This window comes from Lissotriton vulgaris, chromosome 3_1, assembly GCF_964263255.1.
Source record: "Lissotriton vulgaris chromosome 3_1, aLisVul1.2, whole genome shotgun sequence".
NCBI classification, from domain to species: domain Eukaryota; kingdom Metazoa; phylum Chordata; class Amphibia; order Caudata; family Salamandridae; genus Lissotriton; species Lissotriton vulgaris.
Window position 1 is genome coordinate 2,025,524,549 of NC_141689.1, and position 26,656 is coordinate 2,025,551,204.

Consider the following 26,656-nt stretch of genomic DNA (forward strand, 5'->3'; position numbering starts at 1 on the left):
GCTCCGGGCTGGTCACTTCCGATTCAGAGGTGTCTCTGGTTTCAGTTACCCTCTGTGTTGTTGTCCTCAGTTTGCAGCGTGGTGCATCGTATTTACTTGCGAAGGTTAAGATACTTCCTTGCTCGTAATCACAAGCGTCTCTCTCGAATTTTTGTTGTTTTCTTGACTGAATCTTCTTTTCATATACAGTCAGTAGTTTTTTGATTACTTCCTTTTCTTCGTCGTGCTTTATTTGCTCAACATTTTCAAGTATGTCTTTCTCTAATAATTCGATTTCCTTCAGAGCCTTTTCGCGGTCTCTTCAGGCATATATATATTACTATATATATATATATATATATATATATATATATATATATATATCTATATCTATATCTATATCTATATCTATATCTATATCTATATAGATATATATATATATATATATAGATATAGATATATATATATATATAGATATATATATATATATATATATTACCTACTGGCGGTCGCCAGTAGGTAGTTATAGTTAGGACCTATTATGCATAGGAAATCCACATTATTCTATTCCCAATAACTTTGGCGTCGATTGATGAATCTGTGCGAAATTTTGCAAACTGTTGGCCAGCTCTGGTCCGCTCCTATCCTGAAACTTTCCTGTTGATTTGTCAAGTGGGGGCCGAGAAAAAAGGGTCCCAAAACGTGCTTTCCCCATGCAATTTCCCATAGGACCTTTAGCCACAGCTACAGCCCGAACGGCTGAACGGAATTGTGCCAAATTTGGCAAAGAGGTAGTCCTCAGTTCAGACTTGTGCCTTTTGCTTATATGGTCTCAATCTGTTCAGTAGTTCCTGAGAACATTACAGTTAAAGTCATTTATATATCTATGGGTGCTGTGAATCCGCGGAGTGTGCGAGGATTGTCATCGTACCATAAGCACACCCTTCCGATCACGCACTGAATGCTAATTGGCTGTCAAGTGGTTGTAAACATTCAAAACTAGGAACTGTTGGCATCTATTTTGTTCCTCGGTAGAAGTGAGGATGAGGAAGTCAGTAGAATATGTGTGCAAAACAGAGAAAGGGGGCAGGGTAGAAATAATTTTACCCTCTAGACCTGCTTAGGGGGTCCCATAAGGACCCCCAGGGCCCACAATTTTATTTATTTTTTAAACCCGCAAGGGATTGTAGGGTGCACGGACTGTGCCGTAAAATAAATAAAATAAAACTGAGTTTTTTTATAATTAGTCCACAGGGGGTAAATACCGGGGGCAAAATTATTAAAATTTATGTGGTGCCCAGAGGGGCCTCCCAGCCTCGGGGATCGTCACCCCCGCCGCTAAAAAGAAAACCATGGTGGGGGGAGGGGCCAAAGTTCCTCAAAGACCACCACCCCCGGGGCTTTATGGTTTGAGGGAGGGGGACTCTATGGCCCCCCTCTTGGAGCACTCGAGGGCCCCGTTACCCCCCGGGGCTACAAAAAAACATGGCGAGGGGCTGCAAGGTCTCCAAAGCCCCGGGGACCACCACTCCCAGGGGCTTTATGTATTGTGGGAGAGCTGGCTCCTGCAGTGTCCAGGGGTGTCCATCCCGCCCTCCCATTGCAAGGAAATCTGTTCTGTCTTTCAAAATTTAAATCAGTTTGCTCTTCCACATGGGGAGCTGCATGTTAGTAGCTCCCTATGTGGAAAAGTAATGCTGGCTCCCAAACACGTAGAAGTTGTGCACCAAAGGCGCTGGAGTCGCGCACCCTACAGATTATGAGTTGTGCATCCAGCGCATGCACACCAAGGGGCCGCACTGAGCGCTGCGCTGGGTGTGCGACTTTTATTGTAAAAAAAATAGCCCCTATCAATAATTTCTAAATTTCCCGGAGACCATATCCCCCGGCTCTTATAAAAAATGTTGGGGACCGTGTGGGGGAGCCACACACTTCTAATTTTGCAGGGGGTGGCCTTGGACGCAAAAAAAACGCAAGGGGGTTGTAAATCTGGTACACAGTGTTTTGTTTAACTTTGGTTTCCTTTCTGTAATGTAGAGGATGCAGGGTAAATATAACAGTTTCTGTACAGCCAGTACTTTTCAACCCTAACACCAAATGGCTTTCTGCCTGTTACCATAGTAACGGTTCATGAAACACTTACGTGAGCACAGAGGTTAGAAGTTCACCACACTATGGTGCTAATGGAAAAAGTTACTGTGCTGGAGTTTTAAAACTTTTCCATAGGAACAGTTAGTCGTAGCTATAGACTCTGGTAAAAATCTGGTAAAGAGTTAGCCTCAGGATTATACTTCAAATTATCAATATCATTTCTTTTGGGGACCGTCAACCCCCAAAAAAAGAAGACATATATACTTTTTTTAAATTAACTTTCATTGAAACAACAATAAATAACTGGAAATGTAACTTAAAGATAACAATACAATAAATAACTAGAAAAATAACTTTAACAAAACAATATAATAAACAAAATGTGATATGGACTCCAATAGAAGTATGGTAGGTAATCTGCAAAACAAAACTGAAAATAAGTGTTTAAAATTAGATTGATGTGACTAAATGAGGTCAGAAATTACAAGTCAAGGTAACACTTGACGATATTTCCTTATTTTTAGGTCTGCTGTGTGCCTGATACATTTCACTTGTCTTATAGGCCCGCGTTCAAGAGGTGTCTATAAGGAAGTGCCTACTGCGTCAGATTTATACTATATATCAACAGGTCTTTATAATGATTTAGAGATGAGACAGAAGTAGGTGAGAGATCAAGTCATTATGCAGGACAATATCCTTTAGGGCTTATTTACAAGACTTGCACCACTTTTATGTTACTTTTCTCATGTTGAAAGTGACGCAAAAGTGGCGCAAGGGGCTTGTAAATAAGCTCTTTAAATTCTAATGCATTGAATATCCAGGCCGCTCTGCTTACCTTGTGTAAACACTGTGACCAACAGAGTTCACAACTTGAACTAAGCTTTGGTTCTACACGTCAGAGTGGACAGCAGCGTCCATAACTGTAATAGAGAAAGAGAAACAATGTGAGAGAGAGTGAGAGAGAGAAAGAGAGAAAAAACGACATTGAAAGCGTGAGAGAGAGAAAGTTATAGACGGAGCAGTTAATACTGGAGAAAATACTCATAGCTCACCTTTTGTCTCCGTTGTGTGTCCAAGCACGTGCTGGTTCATAGTGCACCCTCTAGTTTAGTGATCTGAAAGATAGTATATAGAGTTAGTAATAGCATAGAACATACAAATGCACACGTATATTTTTGGTTTATTTATTTGTACACTCAGGATACTATATTACAACAAATTCTACTGCAAGAAGGTGTCTGTGCACTGTTTTTTCCAAAGTAGTATAACCCATGCATTTCCACTGCATAGCGGTGAGTTATAAATATTGGGAATCTAGACTATTGCACCCCATTGACTCATAGAGTCCGGAGGTGAGTGTATTTTTTAGGAAGTCAGAGGCAGATTTAGAAGGTCCTTGCATCATCGCAGGTTCTTGGCCCGCTCAGTCCTTCCGGTACCACTAACTCAGTAATCAAAAAGGCCACGCACGTGGTGGTGGCCGCCTGTTCGGTGGTTCGGGCCTACATGAGGCATCCAAACCATCAGGATGGGCCATCACAGCACTTGCGATGGGAGCAACTCTAAAATAGCGTACAGCACGTGCACCCCGTCTTTTTAATAGGTAGGGTCACGTGTGTAGTGACGGATGCGCTGCATGGGTGCAGTGTGGGTGTATACCAGCCATAAGGGAGTGTGTATGTGCCGTTCTGACAACTAGACCTGGAACTAAGAAATCACTACAATGGAAATCTGGACAATGTTGCGTTTTTGTTTTTTCCTGGAATCCTGAATGGAGTGGGTTGGCCTGACGTATGCCAGTGCTGCGCGAGGCTCTGAAGCATGATTCCGGAGCTATGGGCGCGGTCCCATCGTGAGCTATATGAGAAATGAAGTGATTCGGGTGTCCGTTTTGTAGTGCTGACGTCACCCGGGTCTTAAAAGCAAGTGTGTCATTATATTGGTAAAGATCCACAACTTGGCCAACATGGAAGGTATGGGGTATCACTGACTCTATATTCATTCATAGTTGCATACATAAAAGATGGTGGACATTACGTATTTCTGCGATTATGAATGTTTATTGTACATTCAGTGGAGTGTTGTAGCTGTAGTAATACAGGGTTGTGAAAGGTTTAAGTTGTAGTTTTTGGGCACATGAAGGGCATCTAATATATATACGTATGAGGTCATTGAGGTAGACTGTAGAACTTGGTGCTGGAAATCAGTGTTCGAGTTTAGGAGTTGCATCCACATCCTGTTATTGTAGAGTAATGACGTAATGTACGCGTGCTTGAAAAAGTATTGCAAATACGGTGCTTATGTAAATAGCTGATATAGTTTTGAGTTAGATTTTGCGCTATATAAATATGGTTTAAAAAAAAAAAGGTGGAATAGCCCACACTGACTGTCACAGGTAAGATGTTTGCATACGCTATTTATAGCACAATATAATGTGGTAGGGCGGAGGAGCAGCATTTTACAAGCACAATAAATACACAGACACAGATAGATAGTTGAAGTGGGTACGAGCACGTGTGCTCAACTCCATTTTATTACGTTGTTGTTGGTAACAACTGTTCACTCTTCTTTCCAATAATTTATGGTGCACTGAGTTAGTAGTATCTTTGGCGCTGACCTTGTACGTACTCTGCGATAATGCGTAATGCAGGGGGGCTGTACTGGGAGCCATGTTTTTTGCCTAGTGAATTCTGCTTTAATAAGGCTACTGGGAAATGACTTGTGGTGCAGTGATTTAGTGGTACCAAAAGAACTCAGCGTGTGTGTACCCTGTGATGATTAGTGATTCGGGGGAGTCGAACTGGTATAATGTCTCTTGTCTACTGGAATGCGTCATGTACAATCGTCATTCTAACTGAAAAAATCTGAACACATATAGTACAATTGTCTCTGCATTAAATTAATCAAGGTTGAATTCCTTATTGTCCGTAGTATACATGCAAAGGTGACTTCAAGTTGTGAACCCTGCTGTCCGCAGAGTACACCGAAGGCTGTAGTTGACACAGACATCGAGGAATGCTTTTGTTTGTCACATACTTTAACAAAATCTGACAACACAGTAGTATTTTTCTGTCTTAAATAAATCGAGACTGAATTTTATTTTGTCTGTAGTGCTTATGCGCCACTGGTATCAAGCTGTAGCAATAAACCGAAGTGCAGCTCACACAGCGATGTATTCTGCCAATCTTCCATACGCGTTTCGGGGAGCAAACCCCTTGATCACCGGCTTTGCTTGGGGAAGATGAACAGCTTGGAATAGCACGCAGGTGTTTTTCAAGTCATTTCTAGACCGCCCACCTGGGCGTGTCCGCTCTGGGCGTGTCCGCTCTGGGCATTGTGGTTGTTGTAGTCCTGTTAAACCATAATGGTTCGCTGTGCCTCTTCCTCCTCAGAATATTTCCAGTAGTCCTGTACTCCGCTTGCCAATAGCCACTTAGCCAATAGCCACTGGTAGCGAAGGAACAGGTACAGACCACAAACACACTGGATTCTCTTTCAAAAGAGCTTTATTCCACCATCTTGGTCAGCATGACGCGTTTCGGCCGCGTCTCCACAGCCCTGATCATATATATATATATATATATGTATGTGTATGTATATATATATATATATATATATATATATATATATATATATATATATATATATATATATATATATATATAACAGTTAAAACAGTCTTATTCACAGTTTTCATTTCGTGATCATGTTTGTTTAAATATTGTTTTAAATGATACAATAATTTAACAATGGCCGCCAAAGTTTCCTTGAACATAGTGTACTTTTTCTATGTTTACTACGCTTTGTGATTGTTTGGTTTGTACTTAAAAACTGCTTCTCACTCGGATAAGGTTAATCATGTGAACAAGGCATTTCGGTGCTGAAACGCGTTGCGGGACTTTGGGAATAAACCTTCACAAGCTGTACCCTTTTGAGTGCGTGTGTTACTTACTACGGTAAACCTTGCAAGTTCATATATATATATATATATATATATATATATATATTTTTTTTTTTAAATATATATATATATATATAATATATATATATATATAGCCAAAACCTTTATACACAGTTACAGACAAAGTCTCTTAGCTTCTGGTTTAGGCGCAGCTGATATTGCTGACTCCTTCGCACCCCCTCTGCTCTTGTCCCCAGCATGATCTTCCACTGAGGTACTTTTGGTCCGTGCCATCTGCCACTCTCGCGCTTGACTGCCAGACTCAACGCCTCCGGATGGTTCTCCGGTCATCTGTTGGGGTTTGAGCTGCATGCCTGCTCCATCACCCACACAAGGCGAATATTCATTTTCCTCCAGGTTGCTTCCTGCTCACCCACAGACACTCGCAGGGGTGGTGTCTGGAGAAACGTCCTTGAACCAAGACCCGTTTCTCATGACCGCATGTCGTCCTCGTCTGACAGTTATCATAATCCCATCGGCCTGGACTACTGTTGATACGTCTGGTTTGTATAGTGTATGGAACTTACATCAGGGGTGGCGGTCTTTAATTACTACTTATGATCCAACTTGGAGGCATGGGGCCCTCGCATGACAAGCTTTGAAGGCCTTCTCATTGGATGTTCACCGCTTTTGCTGTACTTTTTCTACATCTGAGCTTGGTGGCACCCACTCAGTGTCTTCCAGAATGATGTCCCTGGGTATCTGTCAGAAGAGGAGAGTTGCGGGGGCACACCCCATGGTAGGGTCTGTTGGTAGGCCAGGAGAAACTGGTGTAGGCACACTTCAGCGTCTTGGTTCTGTTCTTCTCCAATTCGGAGGGCTTGATTCAGTGTCCTCATGAATCTTTCCACCTCCCCGTTTGCTTGGGGCTATTGGGGTGGGATTCTCTAGTGGTGGATGGCTTTTTGTGCCAAGATGTCTTGAAACTCCTGCCCTTGGAAGGGGGGTCCATTGTCGGACTTCAATTGTTTCGGGAAACCATTGCAAAAGTCTTTTCCAGCGTGTGTCATACATGGACAAATGTGGTGGAGAGTACAAGTTCAACTACGGGAAATTTGGAGAATGCTTCTATGATTACCAGGGTGTTTCTCCTGTCGGGAAAACTCCTGAAGTCGATGCTAACCTTCTCCCACGGAGTGAGGCATGGCGCTTCTGTCAGTATGGGTGCTGGAGCAGGGTCCCTGCCAGTGATGGCGGATGGGTGGCAGCACCGGAGGTCTCCGTCCATGAGCTCATCCATGCCTGGGAACCACACCTTTACTCGGAGCCTGGCTTTGGTCTTGGCGGCCCCTTAGTGACCTTGATGGGCAAGCGTGATCATCTGAATCTGGAGGCTCTTGGTAATGACAATCCTTTGCCTGCATAGCACCAAACCAGACCCACTTCTGCTCAGTTTGTGTTGTGCCCACTTGTGCTCAGTTTGTCAGTTTGTGTTGAGCCCTCCAGAGCTGGTAGTGTGTGTTCTGCCCGTCTGGCAACACCAGCTTGGCGTCTTCCAAGAATCTGTGCCATTGTCCCTTTTCCAGTTTGTCCTTCACCTTCCGCAGTGCGCCATCGGCGTCTGTCTCCTCCTTTATGTCCTCTCGGGTGACGGCCACTGGGCAGGCATGATCCTCCACGATGTTCATGAAGCATTCCTTGCACTTTTTCTTCTGCGCCTGTTTTCTCGTAGTGCTTGGTGAGGGGTGGCATGATAAGAAGTTCACTGTGTTGTTGGCCCGGCCAATAGACCAGCTGAAATGAGTAGACTTAAAGCTGCATTGCCAGTCGTTTTATTCTTGGGGGGGCCAGGTGTGATGATCCAATGAACAGCGGCAGGAGTGGCTTATGATCATTCCCTACCCTGAACTGGTGACTGCACAGGTGGAGTTGGAAGTGCTGGCAGGCCCATTGGATAGCCAGTGCCTCGCGTTCTATTTGGGCGTCCCTATTTCCGTCTGCGACAGTGCTCTGCTCGTGTAGGCCACTGGAACATATTCCCCTTGACCACCATCCTGCATGACGGCTCCCAGCCCCACAGGGCTGGCGTCCACGCCCAGTTTGGTTTTCTTCCGTGGGTGGAAGTAGGCCATTGTGGTCTGATCCAGCCATGCTTTTTTGATGTCCTGAAACGTGCTTTCTTCCTAGGGACCCAACGAACATGGCACGCTAATCTTCGTAAATTGCTGCAGTGGCTCTGACAGCATGGCCAGACTAGGTATGAACCTTCCACAGTATGTTACAATACCGAGGAAAGTGCGCATTTTGGTTGAGTTTTGCGGCACAGGGGCACTCCTGAAAGCTTTTGCTTTCCTGGGATCAACTCGGAGACCTTCGCGGGAGAACACGTATCCAAAGAAATCGATTGAGTTCTAATAGAATTAGCACTTTTCCGGTGTAGGGTGAGGCCAGGATCTGCCAAGCACTGTAGCATGGTACACAGTTGCTCATGGGGCTCTTCCAGGCTCTGGGAATACATGAGAATGTCATCACTCAGGTTTATGATGCCTACCAGTCCTGAGAAAGTTTCTCTGATGGCATTCTGAAACAGCTCCGCCGCTGAGGAGAAGCTGAAACTGAGTCTATTGTACCATCGGAGCCCACCGCATGTGAAAAAAGTTATGATGTATCGACTTTCGGGCGCCAGCTCCAGCTGATGAAATCTGGACTTCAGATCCAGCTTGGAGAACAACTGTGCCCTGTTTAAGTCTGCCACAATGTTGTCCATGGTAGGGTCACATGTCTTTCTCTCCAGATAGCTTGATTGGGAAGCCTCATGTCCACACAGAGCCGGATGGCACCAGGCTGCTTAGGCTTCGGTGCGACGGCCTGGGGCGAGGCCCATAGGGTAGGGCCCGACTTTCGACCTTCTTGATTACCCTTTGGCGTTTTATGTCTTGCAGCTATTTCTCGACCAGGGGACGGAGGTGGAACAGGATGCGCCTGTTCCTGAGTGCCTTGTTCTTTATTGTTTTGTTAATGTGCAGAGTTAACTTGTATTCTTACAGATTCCCAAGCCAATGGAATAGTTGAGGGAAGTCATGGAGCAAGTCTTCCGCATGCAAATCGTGTACTTGTTTCGCAAAGAATACGAGCTCTAAGTTTTCAGCGGTGTGGCAACTGAGCAGCATGCCCTTGCGGCCTTCGGTTACATGAAACCGGGTTCTGACACCATGCGCTTCACTGGCGAGGTTGACTTCAATTTTGCCCAGCAGCGGTAGAGGCTCTGTATCCCCGTAGGTGAAGATTCTGGCAGAGTTTGGGGTGAGAGGAGGATGGGCTCCAAACTTTTGTAGTGACTGAGTCCATTACGTTTACCGATGCCCTGTTGTCGAATAGAGTATAAATGTAATAGAGTAACCCTGTGTCCCTCAGAACCTGGGTACATATATAAAAAAAGCTACAATGGTTCTGTTGGGAACGCACAATTGCTTTGCAAGTAATAAATAAATTAAAAAGTAGTTGCTTTATGCGAGGTAACCAAGTCAAAGAATAGTATCATTTGCATCAATTAAAGAATAGCACGCATGTTGGAACACAAAACAAAACACTGGCTAATGGGTGCTTGCAAAGAATATTATTTTAAGTAATTTGAAGCGTTCATGTATATTTACAAATATTTAAGGCTGCCAAAACAAGATGCAATATAGGATAACATATATTATAGTGACATTTGCTGCTCAGTAACAGTGGTGCAGTGCATTTCATATATAACAGGTGAAATTATGTACAGATTAACAGGGGAAAAAAACTAAGGGCGGTCAGAACGTAAGCGAGAACAATAGCTCTGGTGAATAGCACAGTCGCTTTTTGATTTAAACCAAGAGACTTGATAGATCTGAGCCATATATTATTGTCGATGTTTAGACCCTGACAAGGCGTTATTAAGGCGTTGTGGCGGGTCTTTTTCAGGACAAGGGGTAGGATGACAGCCCAATAGAGGTTGGGTTCCCTTTGGCGTCTTTCGAGGATTGAAGACTGTCAGTGAATCAGTAAGTGTCAGGGGAGCTCAAGATTGTTGATGTAATTCATGTGAAGTAGTCTGTAAGATCTAAGTGAATGCAATCGTGAGCAAGCTGTTTATTGAATAATCAACCAGTTTGCGAGGAAAAGCGATTTTGATCCCCAAGGATGGCCAGTCATCAATCCTGGCAAAGTATGTACGCTCCGCTGCAGTCTTGCTCAATTAAGGTTTGGATTGGGACATTGTTGATACGCACTGTGCACATGGGTGGGGGGACCCCTCTTGTGACCAAAGCATCCAACCAAAAGAGATCACAAAGATGTTGTCCTCGTAATCCTGAAAGTGTGCTGTGTCCCCAGGAGTGGGGGGTGTTCCCAGGTTGATGGGGTCTTCGAGCGTTAAGTGGCAAAGGGTCGTGGTGCACCCTCTCCAACTGCATCCTCTCTGCCACCCCCTTCGGCCTCCGCAAACACTGGCATAATGGTTGATCTTGACGCATCTGGAGCATGTTTGCCCTCTCACTGGGCAGTGGTCTGCTGACCTGTGGTTGAAGCTGCAGTATTTACACTTTTTGGGGCATTTTCCCGACTAGTTTCGTGGTTGAACTGGGCCAGGGTGCCGTTGAATGTCGTCCACCGGTTCCTCTTTAATGGAAGTTGCTGTCATAGTATTTGATGTACTGGCATTCCTGATCCTGGCTGCTTCCATTTCGTCTGCCGAGCTGTTGGAAAGTTCATGTGAGCGTGCAAGGACCAGAATTTCTTCAAACAACATCCCCGGTTGGCAGAGTATTTGGCGTTGGAGCGAGAGGGACTTACATCCCTGGATGATCTGCTCATGGATCTCCTTGTGCTGGTCGCGATCTTCCGCAGCCTGGCGTAAAACATGTCTACCGACTCTGCTTATGTCTGATTGGCTTGGCGAAGCTTAAACCACTCATAATCGGGATTCATCTGCGTGTCTAAATGTCTGTTTAGGGCTTCTACCACTGCATTGTAGTCATTAACCTCGCTGGTGTTGGGTAATGTCTTGAAAAGTTTGTACAGCTCATTGCCCCCGAAGTGCATCAGTAGTGATCGCTTCACAGCCCCATCCGTTTCTTGTGTGCCGAGAAAGTAGTGATGTAGGCAGCCTAGCCTTAGTTTCCATCAAGATACAGCAGTGGCGGGGTCATCTAACTGGCTGAAAGGTGGTAGCGGGGTCACGGAGGCATTCGACTATGGCACGAGCGGTACTTGAGCCATCGACGGTGGTTGGGGAGGTGGTGGGTCCCCCATAAGTGATGTGATTCTGGCAGCAGGTGTGCCTTCGGTGCCTTGCAGTGGGGTGCTTGACTTTCACTGGGAGCGGAGCTTTACTGCGATGGGTGTACCTGGAAGAGGGATGCCTATTCCATGTGGCCTCTGTTCTTTCAGCTGATCTTCTCTCCCCCTGGAGCCAAATCACAGTTCTGCAGTACCACAGACAAAGGAGAGGGGGAATTCTTTTACTACCCAGTCCCACGTTGCAATGTCACTTTATCTGCTTTCTATGTAGTTTCTTTGCATGCCTTCAGGGACTATTGTGCAGGGCAGCCCTCAGTGTGATCGCCTCACCTCTTCGCTGTTCAGGTGTGACACCACACACACAACCCCTCGCTGCAGCACAGCGGACTGGAGACGATGCTGTCACGTTGAAAGGGAATGCTATGCCTCTTCTGACGTGATGTTCACAATGGCTGCTGGCAGCCAGCAGGCAATGCAGACCGACGTAGGAATGCGGCAGGCGGGTGTGCCCCATGTGGATCTTCGGCCCTGAGGCCATCGACACGTGGTATCTGGCCGCAGCAGGTGGAGTTTGATGGGCGAATGGCGGTGCCAGCAGAAGTCCGGGAAGCAGCGATGAGTCGACACTTCATAGTCGCCAATGTGACAGGCGGCCTTGGATGAGCGGTAGGCTCCAATCACAGCGCTATACAGCAGGGACACACAGGCACTTAGTTATACACTCGGCAAGTGATCACGTGTGGTCACCACCCATTTATCCCCTTGGACTGAGACCCGGTCCCGAGGGGTGCATATGGATACCTTTAAGCAGGGGAGAGGCCAGGTGGCTCTCTCCACCCAACATATAAGGCGATGTTGGCTTGCTAAAAAGCCAGAACTGGTTGAGTCCAGGCGCGGTGCGTCCATTGGGGCGTGAGGGCGTAGTCCCCCCGCGCGCACCGCAGCGCTGGCGTCTTTGAACTTAAGTAAACTGAATTAGTTTACTTAAACGTGCCAAGCAGACAGTATGGTCTCATTCCCCATGCCTGAAGGCTGTCACATCGCCTCCCGATAGATGGATGAGAGACAGCATGGCCTCACTCCCCAGGGCTGCTGTCACTTGACCTGTGGGATGGCCTGTACAGCTGGGATGTAAACAAGGAACAAACAGCTAGATTCATGAAACATTTTTGCGGGCGCAAACGGTGCGATTCGCAGAATTCGGCTGTTCGCGCCTGCAAAAATGGCATTTGAAATTCATCATTGGGTCTTGTACTCGCAATTTGAGAAATCACAAAAAAATGCGATTTTTCAAATTGCGATCGCATTTAAGGAATCTCAATTTGAGATTCCTTAAATGCTATTCATGACTCAATAAAAAATTGCGAATTCGCTATTTTTTGCCGCTATTTAACGCAAAGTCAGACTTCGTGGTAAATAGCGAAAACTGAGAAAAATGTACTTTTGTGCTTTTTTCTCAGTTGTATGTTACACACACACATGTCCATTGGACATGTGTGTGTGCAACATGGCTCTACATTTTCATTTCAGGGGTGCTACAGGGTGTCCTTTGGACACCACTGGCACCCTTGAAATCTACATCTTTTTTGCGATTAGCAATTTGCTAATCGCAAATAAGGAATGTGTAGGAATCGCTATTTATTTGGCGATTCCTACATGAATCCCGTTTTGCAAGTCCTTAATAGCGATTCCTTAACAATCGCTATTAAGGACTCGCAAAACGGCTCCTTGATGAATCTAGCAGAAACCACCCAGCACATTTATAACTGCAACCACCAAGGACAGCATATTCACTGCTGTGTGCCTTGCTCAATACGTGCATGTTGGCACAGTGACACCTTTTGCCTATATAATTTAAGTGCTTTGTAACGTGCTGCGTGTCACCATTTCCCTCCCAATCTTTTTTTGATAAGCTGGAGGATAAAAAAAAACGGGCAGCTATATATCTTATTTGTTTCGTAAGCAGCTTTTCTTGTTGAAACAATTGGGTAACACTAATTTAACGCTTGAAGCTTAATAACCCGTTTCAGGGCCCACAGCTGCAAAGGTGTAAAGATTTTTAAAAATCGATAGTGCTTTGTTAATGTACCTGGCAACATGTTTTTACGAGTCACTTTTTATTCGGAATTTGTGGTAGTTAATTTCGTCTGAGAATCATACACAACTGAGTGCCAGCACTGGGCTTGGCTTTAAAAACATAACAATAGAAATGTTTCTGATGCTAGGCCCTGCTGGCACACAGCGTATATATTGCTCAGAGGTGCGTGCCACTGGCAGGGTCTAGCTTCAGAAACATTTCTATCTACATGTTATATGACATCCCTTTATTAATGTATAACTGCACTTTCACAGTAGCTTTATTAACCTTCTTGCTCTCAAATTTGCTTGAAAATGCACCCCGGTGCACTCCGACGCAGTTTACGCCACACCACTTTCAAATGTCACCAGCCACCACTGGTTGAGTCTCACATTAGATAGGGAAACTTGACTGCTACAGCTAGGATTAGAAGTTACGAGTGTGAAACTAAACCCGGCTACACTGGGACCAGGAACCATCAGGCAGATGGTTGGTTATGAACAGACACTACTTCTGATTCTATGTTGATAGCTCTTGCGCGGTGGTAACCAAATACGATGGTACATGTGCATTTAATTATTTAACTTAGAAAACCGCTGTTGCTTTATTTTAGGGGCAACCAGTTTCAAATATTTCTATACATTTCATGACAATTCCAGGGGATCTCTATACCACTGATACTCTGTGCATTTGCTTGCCATCATCCCAGATTCACACACCAGCGGCTTGCGTATAAATAGCTGCCAAACTTTTCACGTACATTTTGCAGATTGAGTAGTGACCCATGTTTTGCACAATACCGCCGCCTATTGGGTAGAGATAGACGTTACAACGTGTTTTATCGTATATTTAAACTTTCGTTGCCCAAGTGGATGTGTGTGAAAGTGGAACATTCGAGACATTCAAAGCACCCAAACAGGGCCCCCTTGCTAGGATTTGTTTTCAGATTTAGTTTTTGTGTGCCATCAAAGATTAGTCCATATAGTAACGGTGCTGCAAAAACATTTATGAACAAAAGGCGAAGGACCAGAAATCCACCAGGAAAGCATTAGATTATTTATAAGGAAGATTTAGCTTGTGACTAAGTTATAACTGTTCTTTAAACAAAACCTGCTGAAGAGTTTACTAAACTTTCCAAAATCAAATGGCAAATGTTATAACTATCGTACTTTGCAGGCATACATGTACGGTATTAACAGAAATACGGAATTCCTTTTTTTTGGTAGTACATTTAAATGTAAAGGGGAAGATTAAGATTAGGAAATCAGAAATTATGTTTTGAGTAACTCTAATTATTCCAGTTGCAAAATATTTTTCTTTACATGTCCACCACCGTCTCTACTCCCCACATTGTGAAAACTGGACAATCGTATCTTCTCCCCAAACTTTCTGCAGCGCCCTGAGGTGAACAATTACGTATTCATATTTCATAGAATTACACCTGATCATAGCTGACAAGTTTTCAGACGAGAGCCATCGACAAAATCCTGGGGCTCAATGAATCTCTGGAGACAATGTATTTAATTATTTATTTAAGGCGTTTCATAAAGCGCTACCCTACTCCCAGGGGTGTTGGAGCATTTTACAGAGGACAAAAACGTTTCCCCGGGGTGGGTGTGGAACAAAACATTTTAGTAAAAGAGTGGCTAATTTATTTGGAGTAGAGGAGCAAAAGAGCTGTGGTACAAGAGAAAATGACAGAGGAGGGATAAAGGAAAGAACAGGAGGGTTATTTCAAAATTAGTTGTAAAATTAAGCAGAAGACTAGGAGCACTTTAGACATTTTTCGAAGGTGCCGATGTTGTTTTCTCGTCTGATCTCATCTGGGTGGGAATTTCTTAGCAATGGAACTCTTGTCAGGTTTTTAATTTCTTGATTTCCAGGTGAAGGGCTTCTTTGTTCCTCAAATATCTTGTCTTGCGAGAGATATTGAGAGGACTGACGCTAGGTGAGTTGTTGACGTTTCAGGGCTTTAGACGTCATCCAGGTGATTTTGAATGTAATAATTTACTCTTCTGGTAGTCAGTGGAGGTATCAAAGCAGGGGGTTATCTGATTGTATTTTTTGTTTTTTTGCTGTTGAATGTGTATTCGAGTAAGGAGGGTGTTTTAAAGGTGTCAGGGTTGGTAATATGGCTTCGGTAAGAAATGCATCATTGCAATCAGTTTTGGAAATGATTATGGTTTGGAGCAATGGAGCAAAAATCTGACTGTAAAAAGTGATTTGAGTAATTTCAGAGTGAACATAGGTCTCCACATGATCCCTACCCACAGCTTTGGATAGGAATTCATTGGCCCAGACATCCTAATTATTTTTAATAGTTTTCCTATTTCCAGAGTCAACCCACCTCATAAAAATGCTGCTGTGCTTTCTCTTTTTAACCTGACTGTAGTGTGAGCATATGCCTTTACAACTCCAATAAACATGTTGTACCTGACTGGGGATTGCCATTGGCCATTGACAAGTCCCAGAAGATCTTTGGCCACCTGATAGTATGCTTACATATAATGTAAGACTAGGAATAAGTAGTGATCATAGCTTTATAAGTGTATTCATAGAGATAATGTGAATCAATCAATCTATCAGGACATTTGTAAAGCACACTATTTACCCGTGAGAGTCTCAAGGCGCTGGGGGGTGGTGGGCGGGGGGGGGAGTGGGATGTTGCTAATGCTCGAAAAGCCAGGTCTTGAGGAGTCTTCTGAAGGGTAGCAGGTCCTGGGTCTGCCGTAGGAGGATGGGGAGGGTGTTCCAGGTCCCGGCGGCATGGTGGGAAAATGATCTGCCGCCGGAGGTCGGTCTTCGGATGCGGGGGACTGTGGCGAGGGTGAGGTCGGCAGAGCGGAGCTGGCAGTTGACGGTGTAGAAGCTGAGTCGTCTGTTTAGGTATGCTGGTCCAGTGTTAGTGCCTTGTGTGCATGGGTGAGGAGCTTGAAGGTAATCCTCTTGTTGACGGGGAGCCAGTGCTGGTCTCTCAGGTGGGGTGTGATGTGGCTGCAGCGAGGGATGTCAAGGATTAGGTGAGCAGAGGCGTTTTGAATGCACTGGAGTCATTTCAGGAGTTTGGCCGAGGCTCCTGCATAGAGGGCGTTTCTGTTGTCCAACCTGCTGCTGACGAGGGCCTGGGTGACCGTTCTTCTTGTTTCGGTGGGGATCCACTTCTAGATCTTGCGGAGCATGCGGAGGGTGTTGAAGCAGGAGGACGAGAAGTCGTTGACCTGCTTTGTCATGGAGAGAGTAGAGTCGAGGAAGAACCCTAGGTTGCGTGCGTGGTTGGTGGGTGTTGGAACTGTTCCCAGTGCGGTCGGCCACCAGGAATCGTCCCAGGCTGAGGGGGTCGAGCCGAGGATGAGGACTTTTGTCTTGTCCGAGTTTAGCTTCAGTCGGCTGTTCTTCATCCACTCAGTGATGGCTTTCATTCATTCGTATAGGTTGGTTTTAGCGGTGAGGGAATCCTTGGTGAGGGAGAGGATTAGCTGGGTGTCGTCGGCGTAGGGGATGATGGTGAGGTCATGCAGTCAGGCGATGTGGGCGAGCGATGCCATGTAGATGTTGAACAATGTTGGGCTGAGGGATGAGCTCTGGGGTACGCCACAGATGATCTCGGTGGCTTTGGAGCTGAAAGGGGGAGGCGGACGCTCTGTGTTCTGCTGGAGAGAAGGAGGTGGTCCAGTCAAGAGCCTTGTCTTGGATCTTAGTGTCGTGGAGGTGTGTGCCTAGGGTGCGGAGGCAGACAGTGTCAAAGGCGGCTGACAGGTCCAGGAGGATGAGGGCTGCCGTTTCTCCATTGTCCAGCAGGGCCCTGATGTCTTTGGTGGCGGCAATGAGGGCAGTTTCGGTGCTGTGGTTGCTGCGGAACCATGACTGGGACGGGTCCAGGATGCTGTTCTCCTCGAGGTAGTGGGTCAGTTGTCTGTTGCCGGTCTTCTCGATGACCTTCGCCGGAAACGAGAGAAGGGAGATGGGCCAGAAGTTCTTGAGGTCCTACGGGTCAGCCTTAGGTTTCTTGAGTTAGGCGTTGATCTCGGCGTGCTTCCAGCTCTCCGGAAAGGTCGCTGTCTCGTAGGAGATGTTGATGGCTTTCCGGAGATGGGGTGCCATGGTGGTGCTGGCTTTGTTGAAGTTCTGGTGTAGGCATGGGTCTGACGGAGATCTGGAGTGGATGGTGTTCATGATTTTATTGGTGTCGTCGTCGTTTATGTTAGTCCAGGCGAGCAGGGGGTCGGTGTGGATGGTGGCCGTGGGGATGGAGGTCTCGGTGGTTGTCGGGGTGGTTGTGATGTTGAAGCTGTCCTGGATGTCAGTGATCTTGCGATGGAAGAAGGTGGCTAGGGAGTCACACAGGTCTTGCGAAGGTGGGATGTCATTGGTGTTGGAGCTGGAGTTGGAGAGTTCCTTCACGATGTTGAAGAGCTCTTTGCTGTTGTGTGCATTGTTGCCTAGGCGGTTTTTGAAGGAGGCCCTTATGGCGGATCTGATAAGGAGGTGGTCTCTGCGGGTGGCATACTTGTGGGCTGCGTAACTGTCCGGTGTCTGTTCACGGACCATTTCTTCTGTAGCTTTCAGCAGGTTTGCTTGGAGGCCTGCAGGTCTTCAGTGAACCAGCTGGCTTTCTTGCTGGTGTGTCTGTTGGATGGTTTCTTGAACGGGGCGAGGATGTTGGCGCAGTACTCCATCCATTGTCTGAGGTTGCGGGCGGCTGTGTTGGGGTCGGTGGGTGGGCTCCAGGCGAGGGTGGTGGTTAGCTGTTCTTCTGTGATTTTGCTCCAGCAGCGGCAGATGATCTGTTGGGTGCAGTGGTGCGTGGTAGATTTCCGGAAGGTGAAGTGAATGCAGCGATGGTCGGTCCAGTGGAGTTTGGTGGTGTGGTTGAAGGGGACATGGTAGCTTGCTGAGAAGATGGGGTCAAGCGTGTGACCAGCGGAGTGGGTGGGCATTGTGACGAGTTGTCTGAGTCCGAGGTTGTCGATCAGGGTGGCGGAGTTGCGGTCGTTGTTGTTCTCGAGGTGGAAGTTAAGGTCCCCGAGAAGGATGCAGTCTGTGGAGGCGAGGGCGTGTGTACTGACGAAGTCGGCAATGGAGTCGCTAAACTGTGGTCAGGGTCCGGGGGGCCTGTAGACAAGGGTTCCTCTGAGGGTGGTGTTGGGATGTGTGTGGATCTGGAAGTGTAGGTGTTCGGCGGTGCTGAGAGTGTCGTCAGTGTTGGTCGAGACTCTGAGAGTGTTCCTGTGTATGATGGCGATTCCTCCTCCTGCTCCGTTGGTGCTGTCCCTGCGGGTGATCTTGTAACCGTCCTGGATGGCTATGGCGATGTCAGGTGCCGAGGAGGGGTTCAGCCAGGTCTCCGTTAGGAAGGCAATGTCTGGGGAGGTTGAGTCGAGTAGGTCCCAGAGTTCAACGGCGTGATTGTGGGCAGAGCGGGTGTTGAGAAGGATGCATCTGAGGTCGTTGGGTTCTTCCCTGGTGGGTGGATTTGCGGATCGGATGCTGGTGAAGCTGCAGTCCCAGCAGTAGAAGGGTCCTTGCGTGTGTTTCGGGGCAGCCAGGAAGCAGGTGTGTGATCATCCGATGTTGAGTGCGTCGAGGGTGGTGGCATCGTAGCGGTGTCATGCATTGTGGCGATTGCGGGGGCCAGGGGTTCTGGTGCTGAGCGTGGTCCAGGCGCGGATGGGCGCAGACGGGCTTACCTTAGGCGCGCCTTCGGCACCCCAGCGGTGCATCCGCCATATAAGTGAGGTGGGAGGGAGGAGCAGCTGCGAGGCGGGTGCGGGGCGGCGAATGGGCGAGCAGGGGGGTGGGGACGCAGGGGCGGGAAAGCGGTGGAAGGGGTACAGAAGGCAAAAGAGGGTAGAAAAAACAAAATCACAGTCACAGTACAAAAGTCAAAATAAGGGCAGAAACGATGAACACACTACAGGAACTGAGGCATAAAATACAGTGAGGCTGAATAGAGAAGGGGCAGAACAAGCGCAGAGCATGCTCCAACAGAGGCGGCAGTGGAAGCAGTGGGTCAGAGGACACACAGGTGTAGTTGTGCGGCGTGGGGAGCGACCTGCCTGTAACCAGGGTCAAGTATAATCGTGAAGCCACGCTCACCTTAGGCGCACATAACATCAGTGGATATTGTGTTTTTGTAACTAGTTTTTATTTAGCAATTGCATAATACATAGTAAGGCAGCATAGTAAACATATCGGTGTCACAGAGAATAAAACATTGCAATCCACTACAGCCGTCAATATATTATGGTTTAAAGAAATATTGATAATTGTTCAGGGAGGCCAATCTGAAATGTGAAGAAATTATCTTTCTTACTGCATTGGACAACATTCAGCCCTCATTTCAGCATGTGATTGTCTACCTTTGAAAACTCCCTTTAAAATTATTTGGGACTTTATTTTAATGGTCTTTGGGTCTTCTTTCAACAGCAATATCTCTTTACTTTTACAGATGTATGACAAGAAAGAGAGAGTATGATATAGTGGCAAGTGTAGCAGTGTTATCATATTTAAAGTGTTCATTGGTAAGGCGGAAATGTACTTTGCTTATTGGACCTTGCATCTTCTGAGAAAATAATGATCTTCTCTTGTGAGTCCATGAGAAATTAAGTGTAGAGTAGCATCGTATTCCTCAGAACTCTACTCTAGGAATGCTGTGTTTTTGGACAATGACTTTTTGTATTTGTATAGTGTTTGGAGACATTGCTATTCCTGTTGCAAGTTGATTAGTCTCAATAAGCATATTTGCAGAACACAGTTTTTACGGTCATACACATTTTAAGGTGTGAACAATACTTTGAAAAAAGTGGTTGTTATGTGAATGAAATGTGTTAACCTGCTCTTTTTTGTGGTCACCGTGGCAGAAGATGACAGTGAAATGAAGAAGCTGAAAGGTGCTGGAAACAAAGTGTTGCAGATCCCAGTTTCCCGTGTACTTGCAGATTCTGGTGTCCCTCCATCAAGGGGCTCAGAGGCAAGAAGTATATCTTTTGGATCTCATTTTACATCATCACAGGTAAATAAAAGGATGTAAGTGTTTGTTGTTGGATGTTAAACTATTATGTGTGGCTTTTGTGTCCAATGGGTTCTATGGGTAAGGTGCCAGAAAATAAGGTTTGTCATGAGATTACTCCTTACATGTTGAACCCCCATCTCTGCATGGAATGAATGAAGTACCAACTTGAATCTATATTCATAAGTTGGAACGGGTAAGACATGTCTACATTCCCATGAAGGGATTAGGTATCTCCCATTGCAACAAAACAACTGCAGGTAAGAAAAACAAAATTCAACCCTCCTCCAGGGTTACTCACAATGCAAAAGAGTACGGCTTTAATTAGATATATGACCTTCAATAGCAGCTTATTTGGAGATGGGACAAATACAACTTTGACTAAAAGTAGTAGATAGTTGTTAGATTTGGGGGTCTCTAGTTGGCAGAGGTAGGTACCTTTGACCAAATAGGGACCCTTGCTACTAGTCAGGGTAAAGGGCTACACTCCTAAAATAACCCCTGCTCACTCCCTTGGGAGCTTGGCACGAGCAGGCAGGCTTAACTCAGAGGCAGTGTGTGAAGCATTTGTGAAAACATACAGTAATACAGTGACAACACTACAGATGGACACCACAGGTTGTTTTATCAAAATATGTTTTTTATACAGACCGAGCACAAGACCAAACAACAAAAATCCACAATACTGTACCTCAAAAATAGACTTTAAAATGGTAAAAAATAGCTCCGTTCTCTCAAGTTGTAAATGCAACACTTTACTCTCACTGTACCTTGGATGCGTAACACAAAGAAAACGAAAGGGTCGCAGGGATGAGTGATGCGTTGGTTCCTTACACTCAAGGGAGTGGATGTGACGATTCCTTACTGCTGTGCAGGGGAGTTGATGCTCACTTCCTTACTGTGTGGGGAGATGATGCATCAGTTTCTTACTGCTCTCCGATACGATGCGACAAGATGGTACCTTAATGTGACACTCTTCTCCGGTGCAATGCGACAAAATGTCGTCTTGCTCATGGTGCGACAACGTTGATGCGATGCGTGCATGCTCGGCGGCCGTGCAGTGACTCGATGATCTTTGGAGCCGCGACAGGCCCTGCGACACGCTTCTCCGGTGATGCACCGCGCTTCGGCGATGCGATGATGACAGCGGCAGCTCGCTTCTTCGGTGATGTGGCAACAGCTGCTGGAGCGGGGACACGCTTCTCGTCGTGTCGCGCTTCCAGCTCCCAGTGACACGCAGTCTCTCAGAAGGCCCAGCACAACAGCAGGCACTTCAATTCCCAGCAAGGGAATTCAGGGGGGAGCTGGTTGGTGAAGTCTTGTATCCCTGAGACTTCAGGCAGGAGGCAAGCTCTAGTTCAAGCCCTTGGAGATTTTTCTTCAAGTTGATGAAAAGCACACTCAGTCCTCTTCTCCTTTCTTTGGCAATGAAGCAACCACTGCAGTCTCCTCCTTCAGATTCCTAGTTCTTCTCCTCAGCAAAGGTTCGTCTTGATTCTCAGAAGTGATCTAAAGTTCTGGGGTCTGTGTCCCCTCTTTTATACACCAAAATCCTTTGTCTCTGAAGGCAGAGAGTGTCTGTGCACAGTCCAAACCAGTTCTGTTCAGTCCTGGAGCACTTTGTTTACAGGACTATTTCTCTTCCTTTGACAATGTAGGCCAAGGACATGGGACACACCACAGGAGGTGGAGCCAGCATTGTGGAAGGCGGGCACAGCCCTATTCATGTCCCATGCGCTCCCCTCCCTTCACTCTACATGCATTTGGGTCTATTCAGCCCTTTGCTGACTCACCCTGTCTCCTGGAATCCCCCAGCCCCTGTCACTCAAACTCCAGACAAGGCATACACAACCTAGCAGAGGCAGGCTTTGACAGTTAGGCTTAAAAATACCTACTTTCTAAAATGGTATTTTCAAACACAGAATGTTAACACCAACTTCACTAAAAGATGTATTTTATCCTTCTGATTTCAGGCATACTAAACTCGAATTTCTACCTTGTTCCCTGAGTCAGTTAGGATTATAAGATGTTATATTCAAATTGCCCATTCTGGCCTATGGGGAACAGGTAGCCTTGCACTAGTGAAACACGAAAATGGCTGCAATTCACTATCAGGACATGCCACACACATCAGGGCATGTTCTACCTTTTACCTACAATGCACCCTGACCGTGAGCCTACCTTAGAGGTGACTAATATGTATAAAAGGGAAGGTTTAGGGACTGGCAAGTGGGTGCACTTGCCCAGTCAACATGGCAGTACCAGACTGCACACAGGCTCTGCAATGGCAGACCTGACACACACTTTACAAGCTGCTCCGGTGAGTGGCACAATCAGTGCTGCAAGCCCACCAGCAGCATTTGATTTACAAGCCCTGGGCACACACAGTGCACTGTACTAGGGTCTGACAAGAAAACCAAACAAGCCAATCATGCAGTCACTAATCCATACATCAATTTACCATAGGGAGCACTTGCACTGTGGCACTGACTAGCAGTGGCACAGTGCCCAAAAGCATCTAAAATGAGCAAAAACATAAGAGGCTACAGCAACAAAAATGGAAGGGAGACCCACCCCAATCGTGCCAGGGCTAAAGATAGTGAACTGTTACCAACAGGAGTGAGTCTAGATAACTGATAGAAATGTTTCCCCCATCAGAAGGAATTAAAGAATAGTTCTAGAACTTGTCTAATCTGTTTTTTCAAACACAAATTATTTTCCGGTTTTGAAAAATGATCAGAGCATGACAGCGGTTCCTTTAAATGCTTGAAATTTCTGCTGGACCAACAGACATCTCAACATGTTGTCGTAAGGACCTCCGCTAGGGCAGCAGAGTTAATTACTCCATCTCACAGGCAGAGGGGGGTCCAATTTCTAAATTATTAATCGGGCTCTAAATCACAAACTAGCAAAATATTATCTTGTAGATAAAAGTCATACATGAAGACCACAATAGTATGTATTATTCCATTCAATAACAAAGTCGACTGGCTTCTCAAAGACTCTTTCACTATTGAACTATTGAATTACCTCAGTATTTTTCTAGAATTCCACAGAGAAACAATAACTGCCTCAATAACAAAAGTCTTACTTGAATGCACTTCATCAATGTCCAACTCTCCTAGATCCAAGGACTCGTCAACCAATGGGCATCTGAAGAATTAAGCAAAAATCCAATCTCAAACAAAACATAAACTTAAAAGCCAAGACTGAAAAGATTAAGCCGGGTCTGGTGGCTCAGTGGACTAATGTGCCCACTTCAGGGGCCTGTGTTCGACCACATGGTCACAGGTTAAAATCCTGGCAGGTCCACTCAGCCTTTCATCCAGGTCGATAAAATGAGAACCAATGAGTTGGGTAACAATAAACATCTGTTATTCAGCACCAAGATACCTCCGGGTGAACGTGCGCTTTACAAATACACATGTTATGTTATTTAGAAGAGTTTCACCCATCCCCAAAACAAAGGAGCCAAAAGAGGATAAAACTGTATGTGGAAATCCTGTGTGCAAACCAGTAGACGGAACACTTGAGTTCTACACAACAAGTGTGCTCACCGAGGTCTGTGTCCTTTTTGAAATACCTGGCTTCTGGTTACCTGACTTCCGGTATGCTTCACTTCCGGAAAGGCTCAGCGTCCCTTCCTCCTACTTCAGGTATTCTTTACTCAGCACATCACTCCCGCACGTGAGTGAATCTCTGTCAGCAGGCTGATCATGACAAGAACACTGTGTATATGGAAGGCAAACATTTGCATGCTGGTCCAAAAGGCTTGGGGCTACATGCTATGGGTGACCCTGCTGGTGGCAGCGACGCTGCAGAAGATCTCATGTTTCTCCAATGCGTTGAGGTTCTTGTGTCTTTTTTGTCATACACCTTCTGTTTTTTGCTTGTTTTCCTTCTAATATGTGTTTTGTAATACTCCTGCCATTTCTCTCCCCTTGTATTGCGCCATTCTAGAGCTTCTATTTTGGTCAGTGCACCCTCTAGTGTTTCAATTTTCCGAGATGTGCAGACCGCCCATGGTCTATTTAGGGATGGCTGCCTCATGGACACACAATGGACACGCACAGCAGGTGCGCTACTGGCACACCAAAGGCAAGCTCATTTGCTACCATGCCCAGAACAGGCCCAGTGCCAGGGATGTTGCCTCATTTACTATTGACCCTTATGGGAAGGTAAACAGAGATCTGATTGTATCTTTTGTAAATAGCCACTGAGTTAAACTAAGCCAGATAATTAAGAATAAATGCCTTGTAAAGTACTAGCCTAGTGAGACCGGATGTATGTCGTTACAACGCATACTTTTACAACGCCTACCTTTACAATGCATTTTTTTACACCGCAACATCCATTACAACGAATTCTTTGAAACTACCTTTACAACGCATTCCACTACAACGCATACTACATTTACAACGATTACCATTACAACGCATACCATTACATTGGATGTATGGTAAGTATTGGATAGTGTAGGGGTAAAAATTACTATTCTAACTCCATGGGGTGCAACAGTAGGGTAAGTGTTGGATAGTGTAGGGGTAATAATTACTCTTCGAACTCCAGGGGGTGCAACAGTAGGGTAAGTATTGGATAGTGTAGGGGTAAAAATTACTATTCTAACTCCAGGGGGTGCAACAGTAGGGTAAGTGTTGGATAGTGTAGGTATGCCTTGTAATGGTATGCGTTGTAATGACTGCGTTGTAATGACATGTGTTGTAGTGGTATGCGTTGTAGTGACATGCGTTGTAATGGTTGCGTTGTAATGGCATGCGTTGTAATAGATGTTGCATTTTCGTTGTAAAGGTAGTGAGTTGTAAATGTTGCGTTGTAAGTGTTGTTTCCCAGCACTACTAGCACCTTGGGCAGTTCCACTTGATTGTAAAGGAACCAAATACAGCTGTGCATCACTACCCTCTAACCTTACTCGTGGAACAGTCAGACTGTCTTACTTAATGCCCGCTCCATGGTGAAGCATGCCCTGGAGGTACAGTCTCCCCATTGATTTCAGATCTAGATATAGCTTTAATTACTGAGATATGTCTGAAAGAGGTCTCTGCCCTGATGTTTCATTGGCAATCCCTCCTGGCTTTCATTTTAAGCTCATAAACCGCACAACTCGCCCTGGAGGCGGCATGGCAGTCATTTACAAAGAAAAACTATCAGTCTCTATAGGGACAATTAATCCTCTCTTTGATACAGTATTTCTGCCATTCACTATCACAATGAATTCTAATTGTTCTGTTAAACTGCTACATCTATAGACCTTCTGATCTTGTGAAGAATTAAATGTCCTTCCTACAAGGTATTATCTCTAAGGCCCATCTGAACACCAGTAATTTAGTCATTCTTTCTTGGTGACTTCAACCTTCATGTTGAGGAGGAGCGGGACAAAGCAGCCAGTGACGTTCTCAGTGTGCGTTCCGTCTTTGCATTAGCTGAGCAAGTACATGGGCCCACTCATTTGGCGGGAGACTCACTTGACCACATCTATGCTACACATAATATTTTTATTTATAAATAAATAAATAAATAACCAAACAAGTAAATATGCTAGATATATCCTAATAGATCCTCCTTCGTAATTAGAGTATACTTGAAATGACCATAAGGCTATCTTTTTTACCATCAATCAGACTAATCACTCTAAAACTAATAGTCATATACCCTCCAAGTTATTTCATTGTTTGTGCACCAAACTGATCTCCTCGAATTAACAATTATCTTAGACAGTACTCCACCCGGTCTTTATGACGATATTAATAATTCTATTGACCTTTTTAATAATTGGATTGCATCTACCCTCGAAAACACCCTTCATTTAAAAGCCTCTTCTTCACACAGATCTTCGCCATTTGCTCCTTGGTATACAGAAGAAATTACCATGGCAAAAAAGGAGGTCCAAAAAATGTGAATGGTCATGGCGGTCTAACTAGAAAAAAGGCTATAAAACATTTTACAAACAAGAACTCAACGCTTATGAAAAGTTAATATATAATGCCAGGACAAAGTATTTTCGTGATCGTATCATAACTGCAAAAAACCCTACCCAAGAAATGTTCTCAATTTACTATTCTTTAGCTCATCTGGAAGCAACTTCTTCCAACGTCACTTGAAGAAGCTTCTCTCTGATTTGGTGAATTTCTTTCAAGACAAGATTGTATGACTGCTGAGCTCCTTTGTGGAAGACACTCATCCATGTTTATCTTCTCACTCTGTTCTGTGACCCTCCTCTCATCACATAATTCTCCATCGCCTGGTCTGATTTTATGCTTGTGACTCACAACACTATTCTGTCAAATTTAACTCAATTACCTCTGGCTCTCCA

General features: G+C 45.4%; 1 protein-coding gene across 2 annotated transcripts in view; it reads left to right on the plus strand.

Moving 5' to 3' along the window:
• FAM149A (family with sequence similarity 149 member A) overlaps positions 1-26,656 on the plus strand; it is a 427,025-nt gene that overhangs the window by 354,549 nt on the left and 45,820 nt on the right. For both annotated transcript variants that reach the window (XM_086962548.1, XM_086962549.1), the window contains exon 8: positions 20,177-20,328. In XM_086962548.1, coding sequence (XP_086818674.1) covers positions 20,177-20,328 — 152 coding nt within the window. The remainder of the gene's footprint in view (positions 1-20,176; positions 20,329-26,656) is intronic.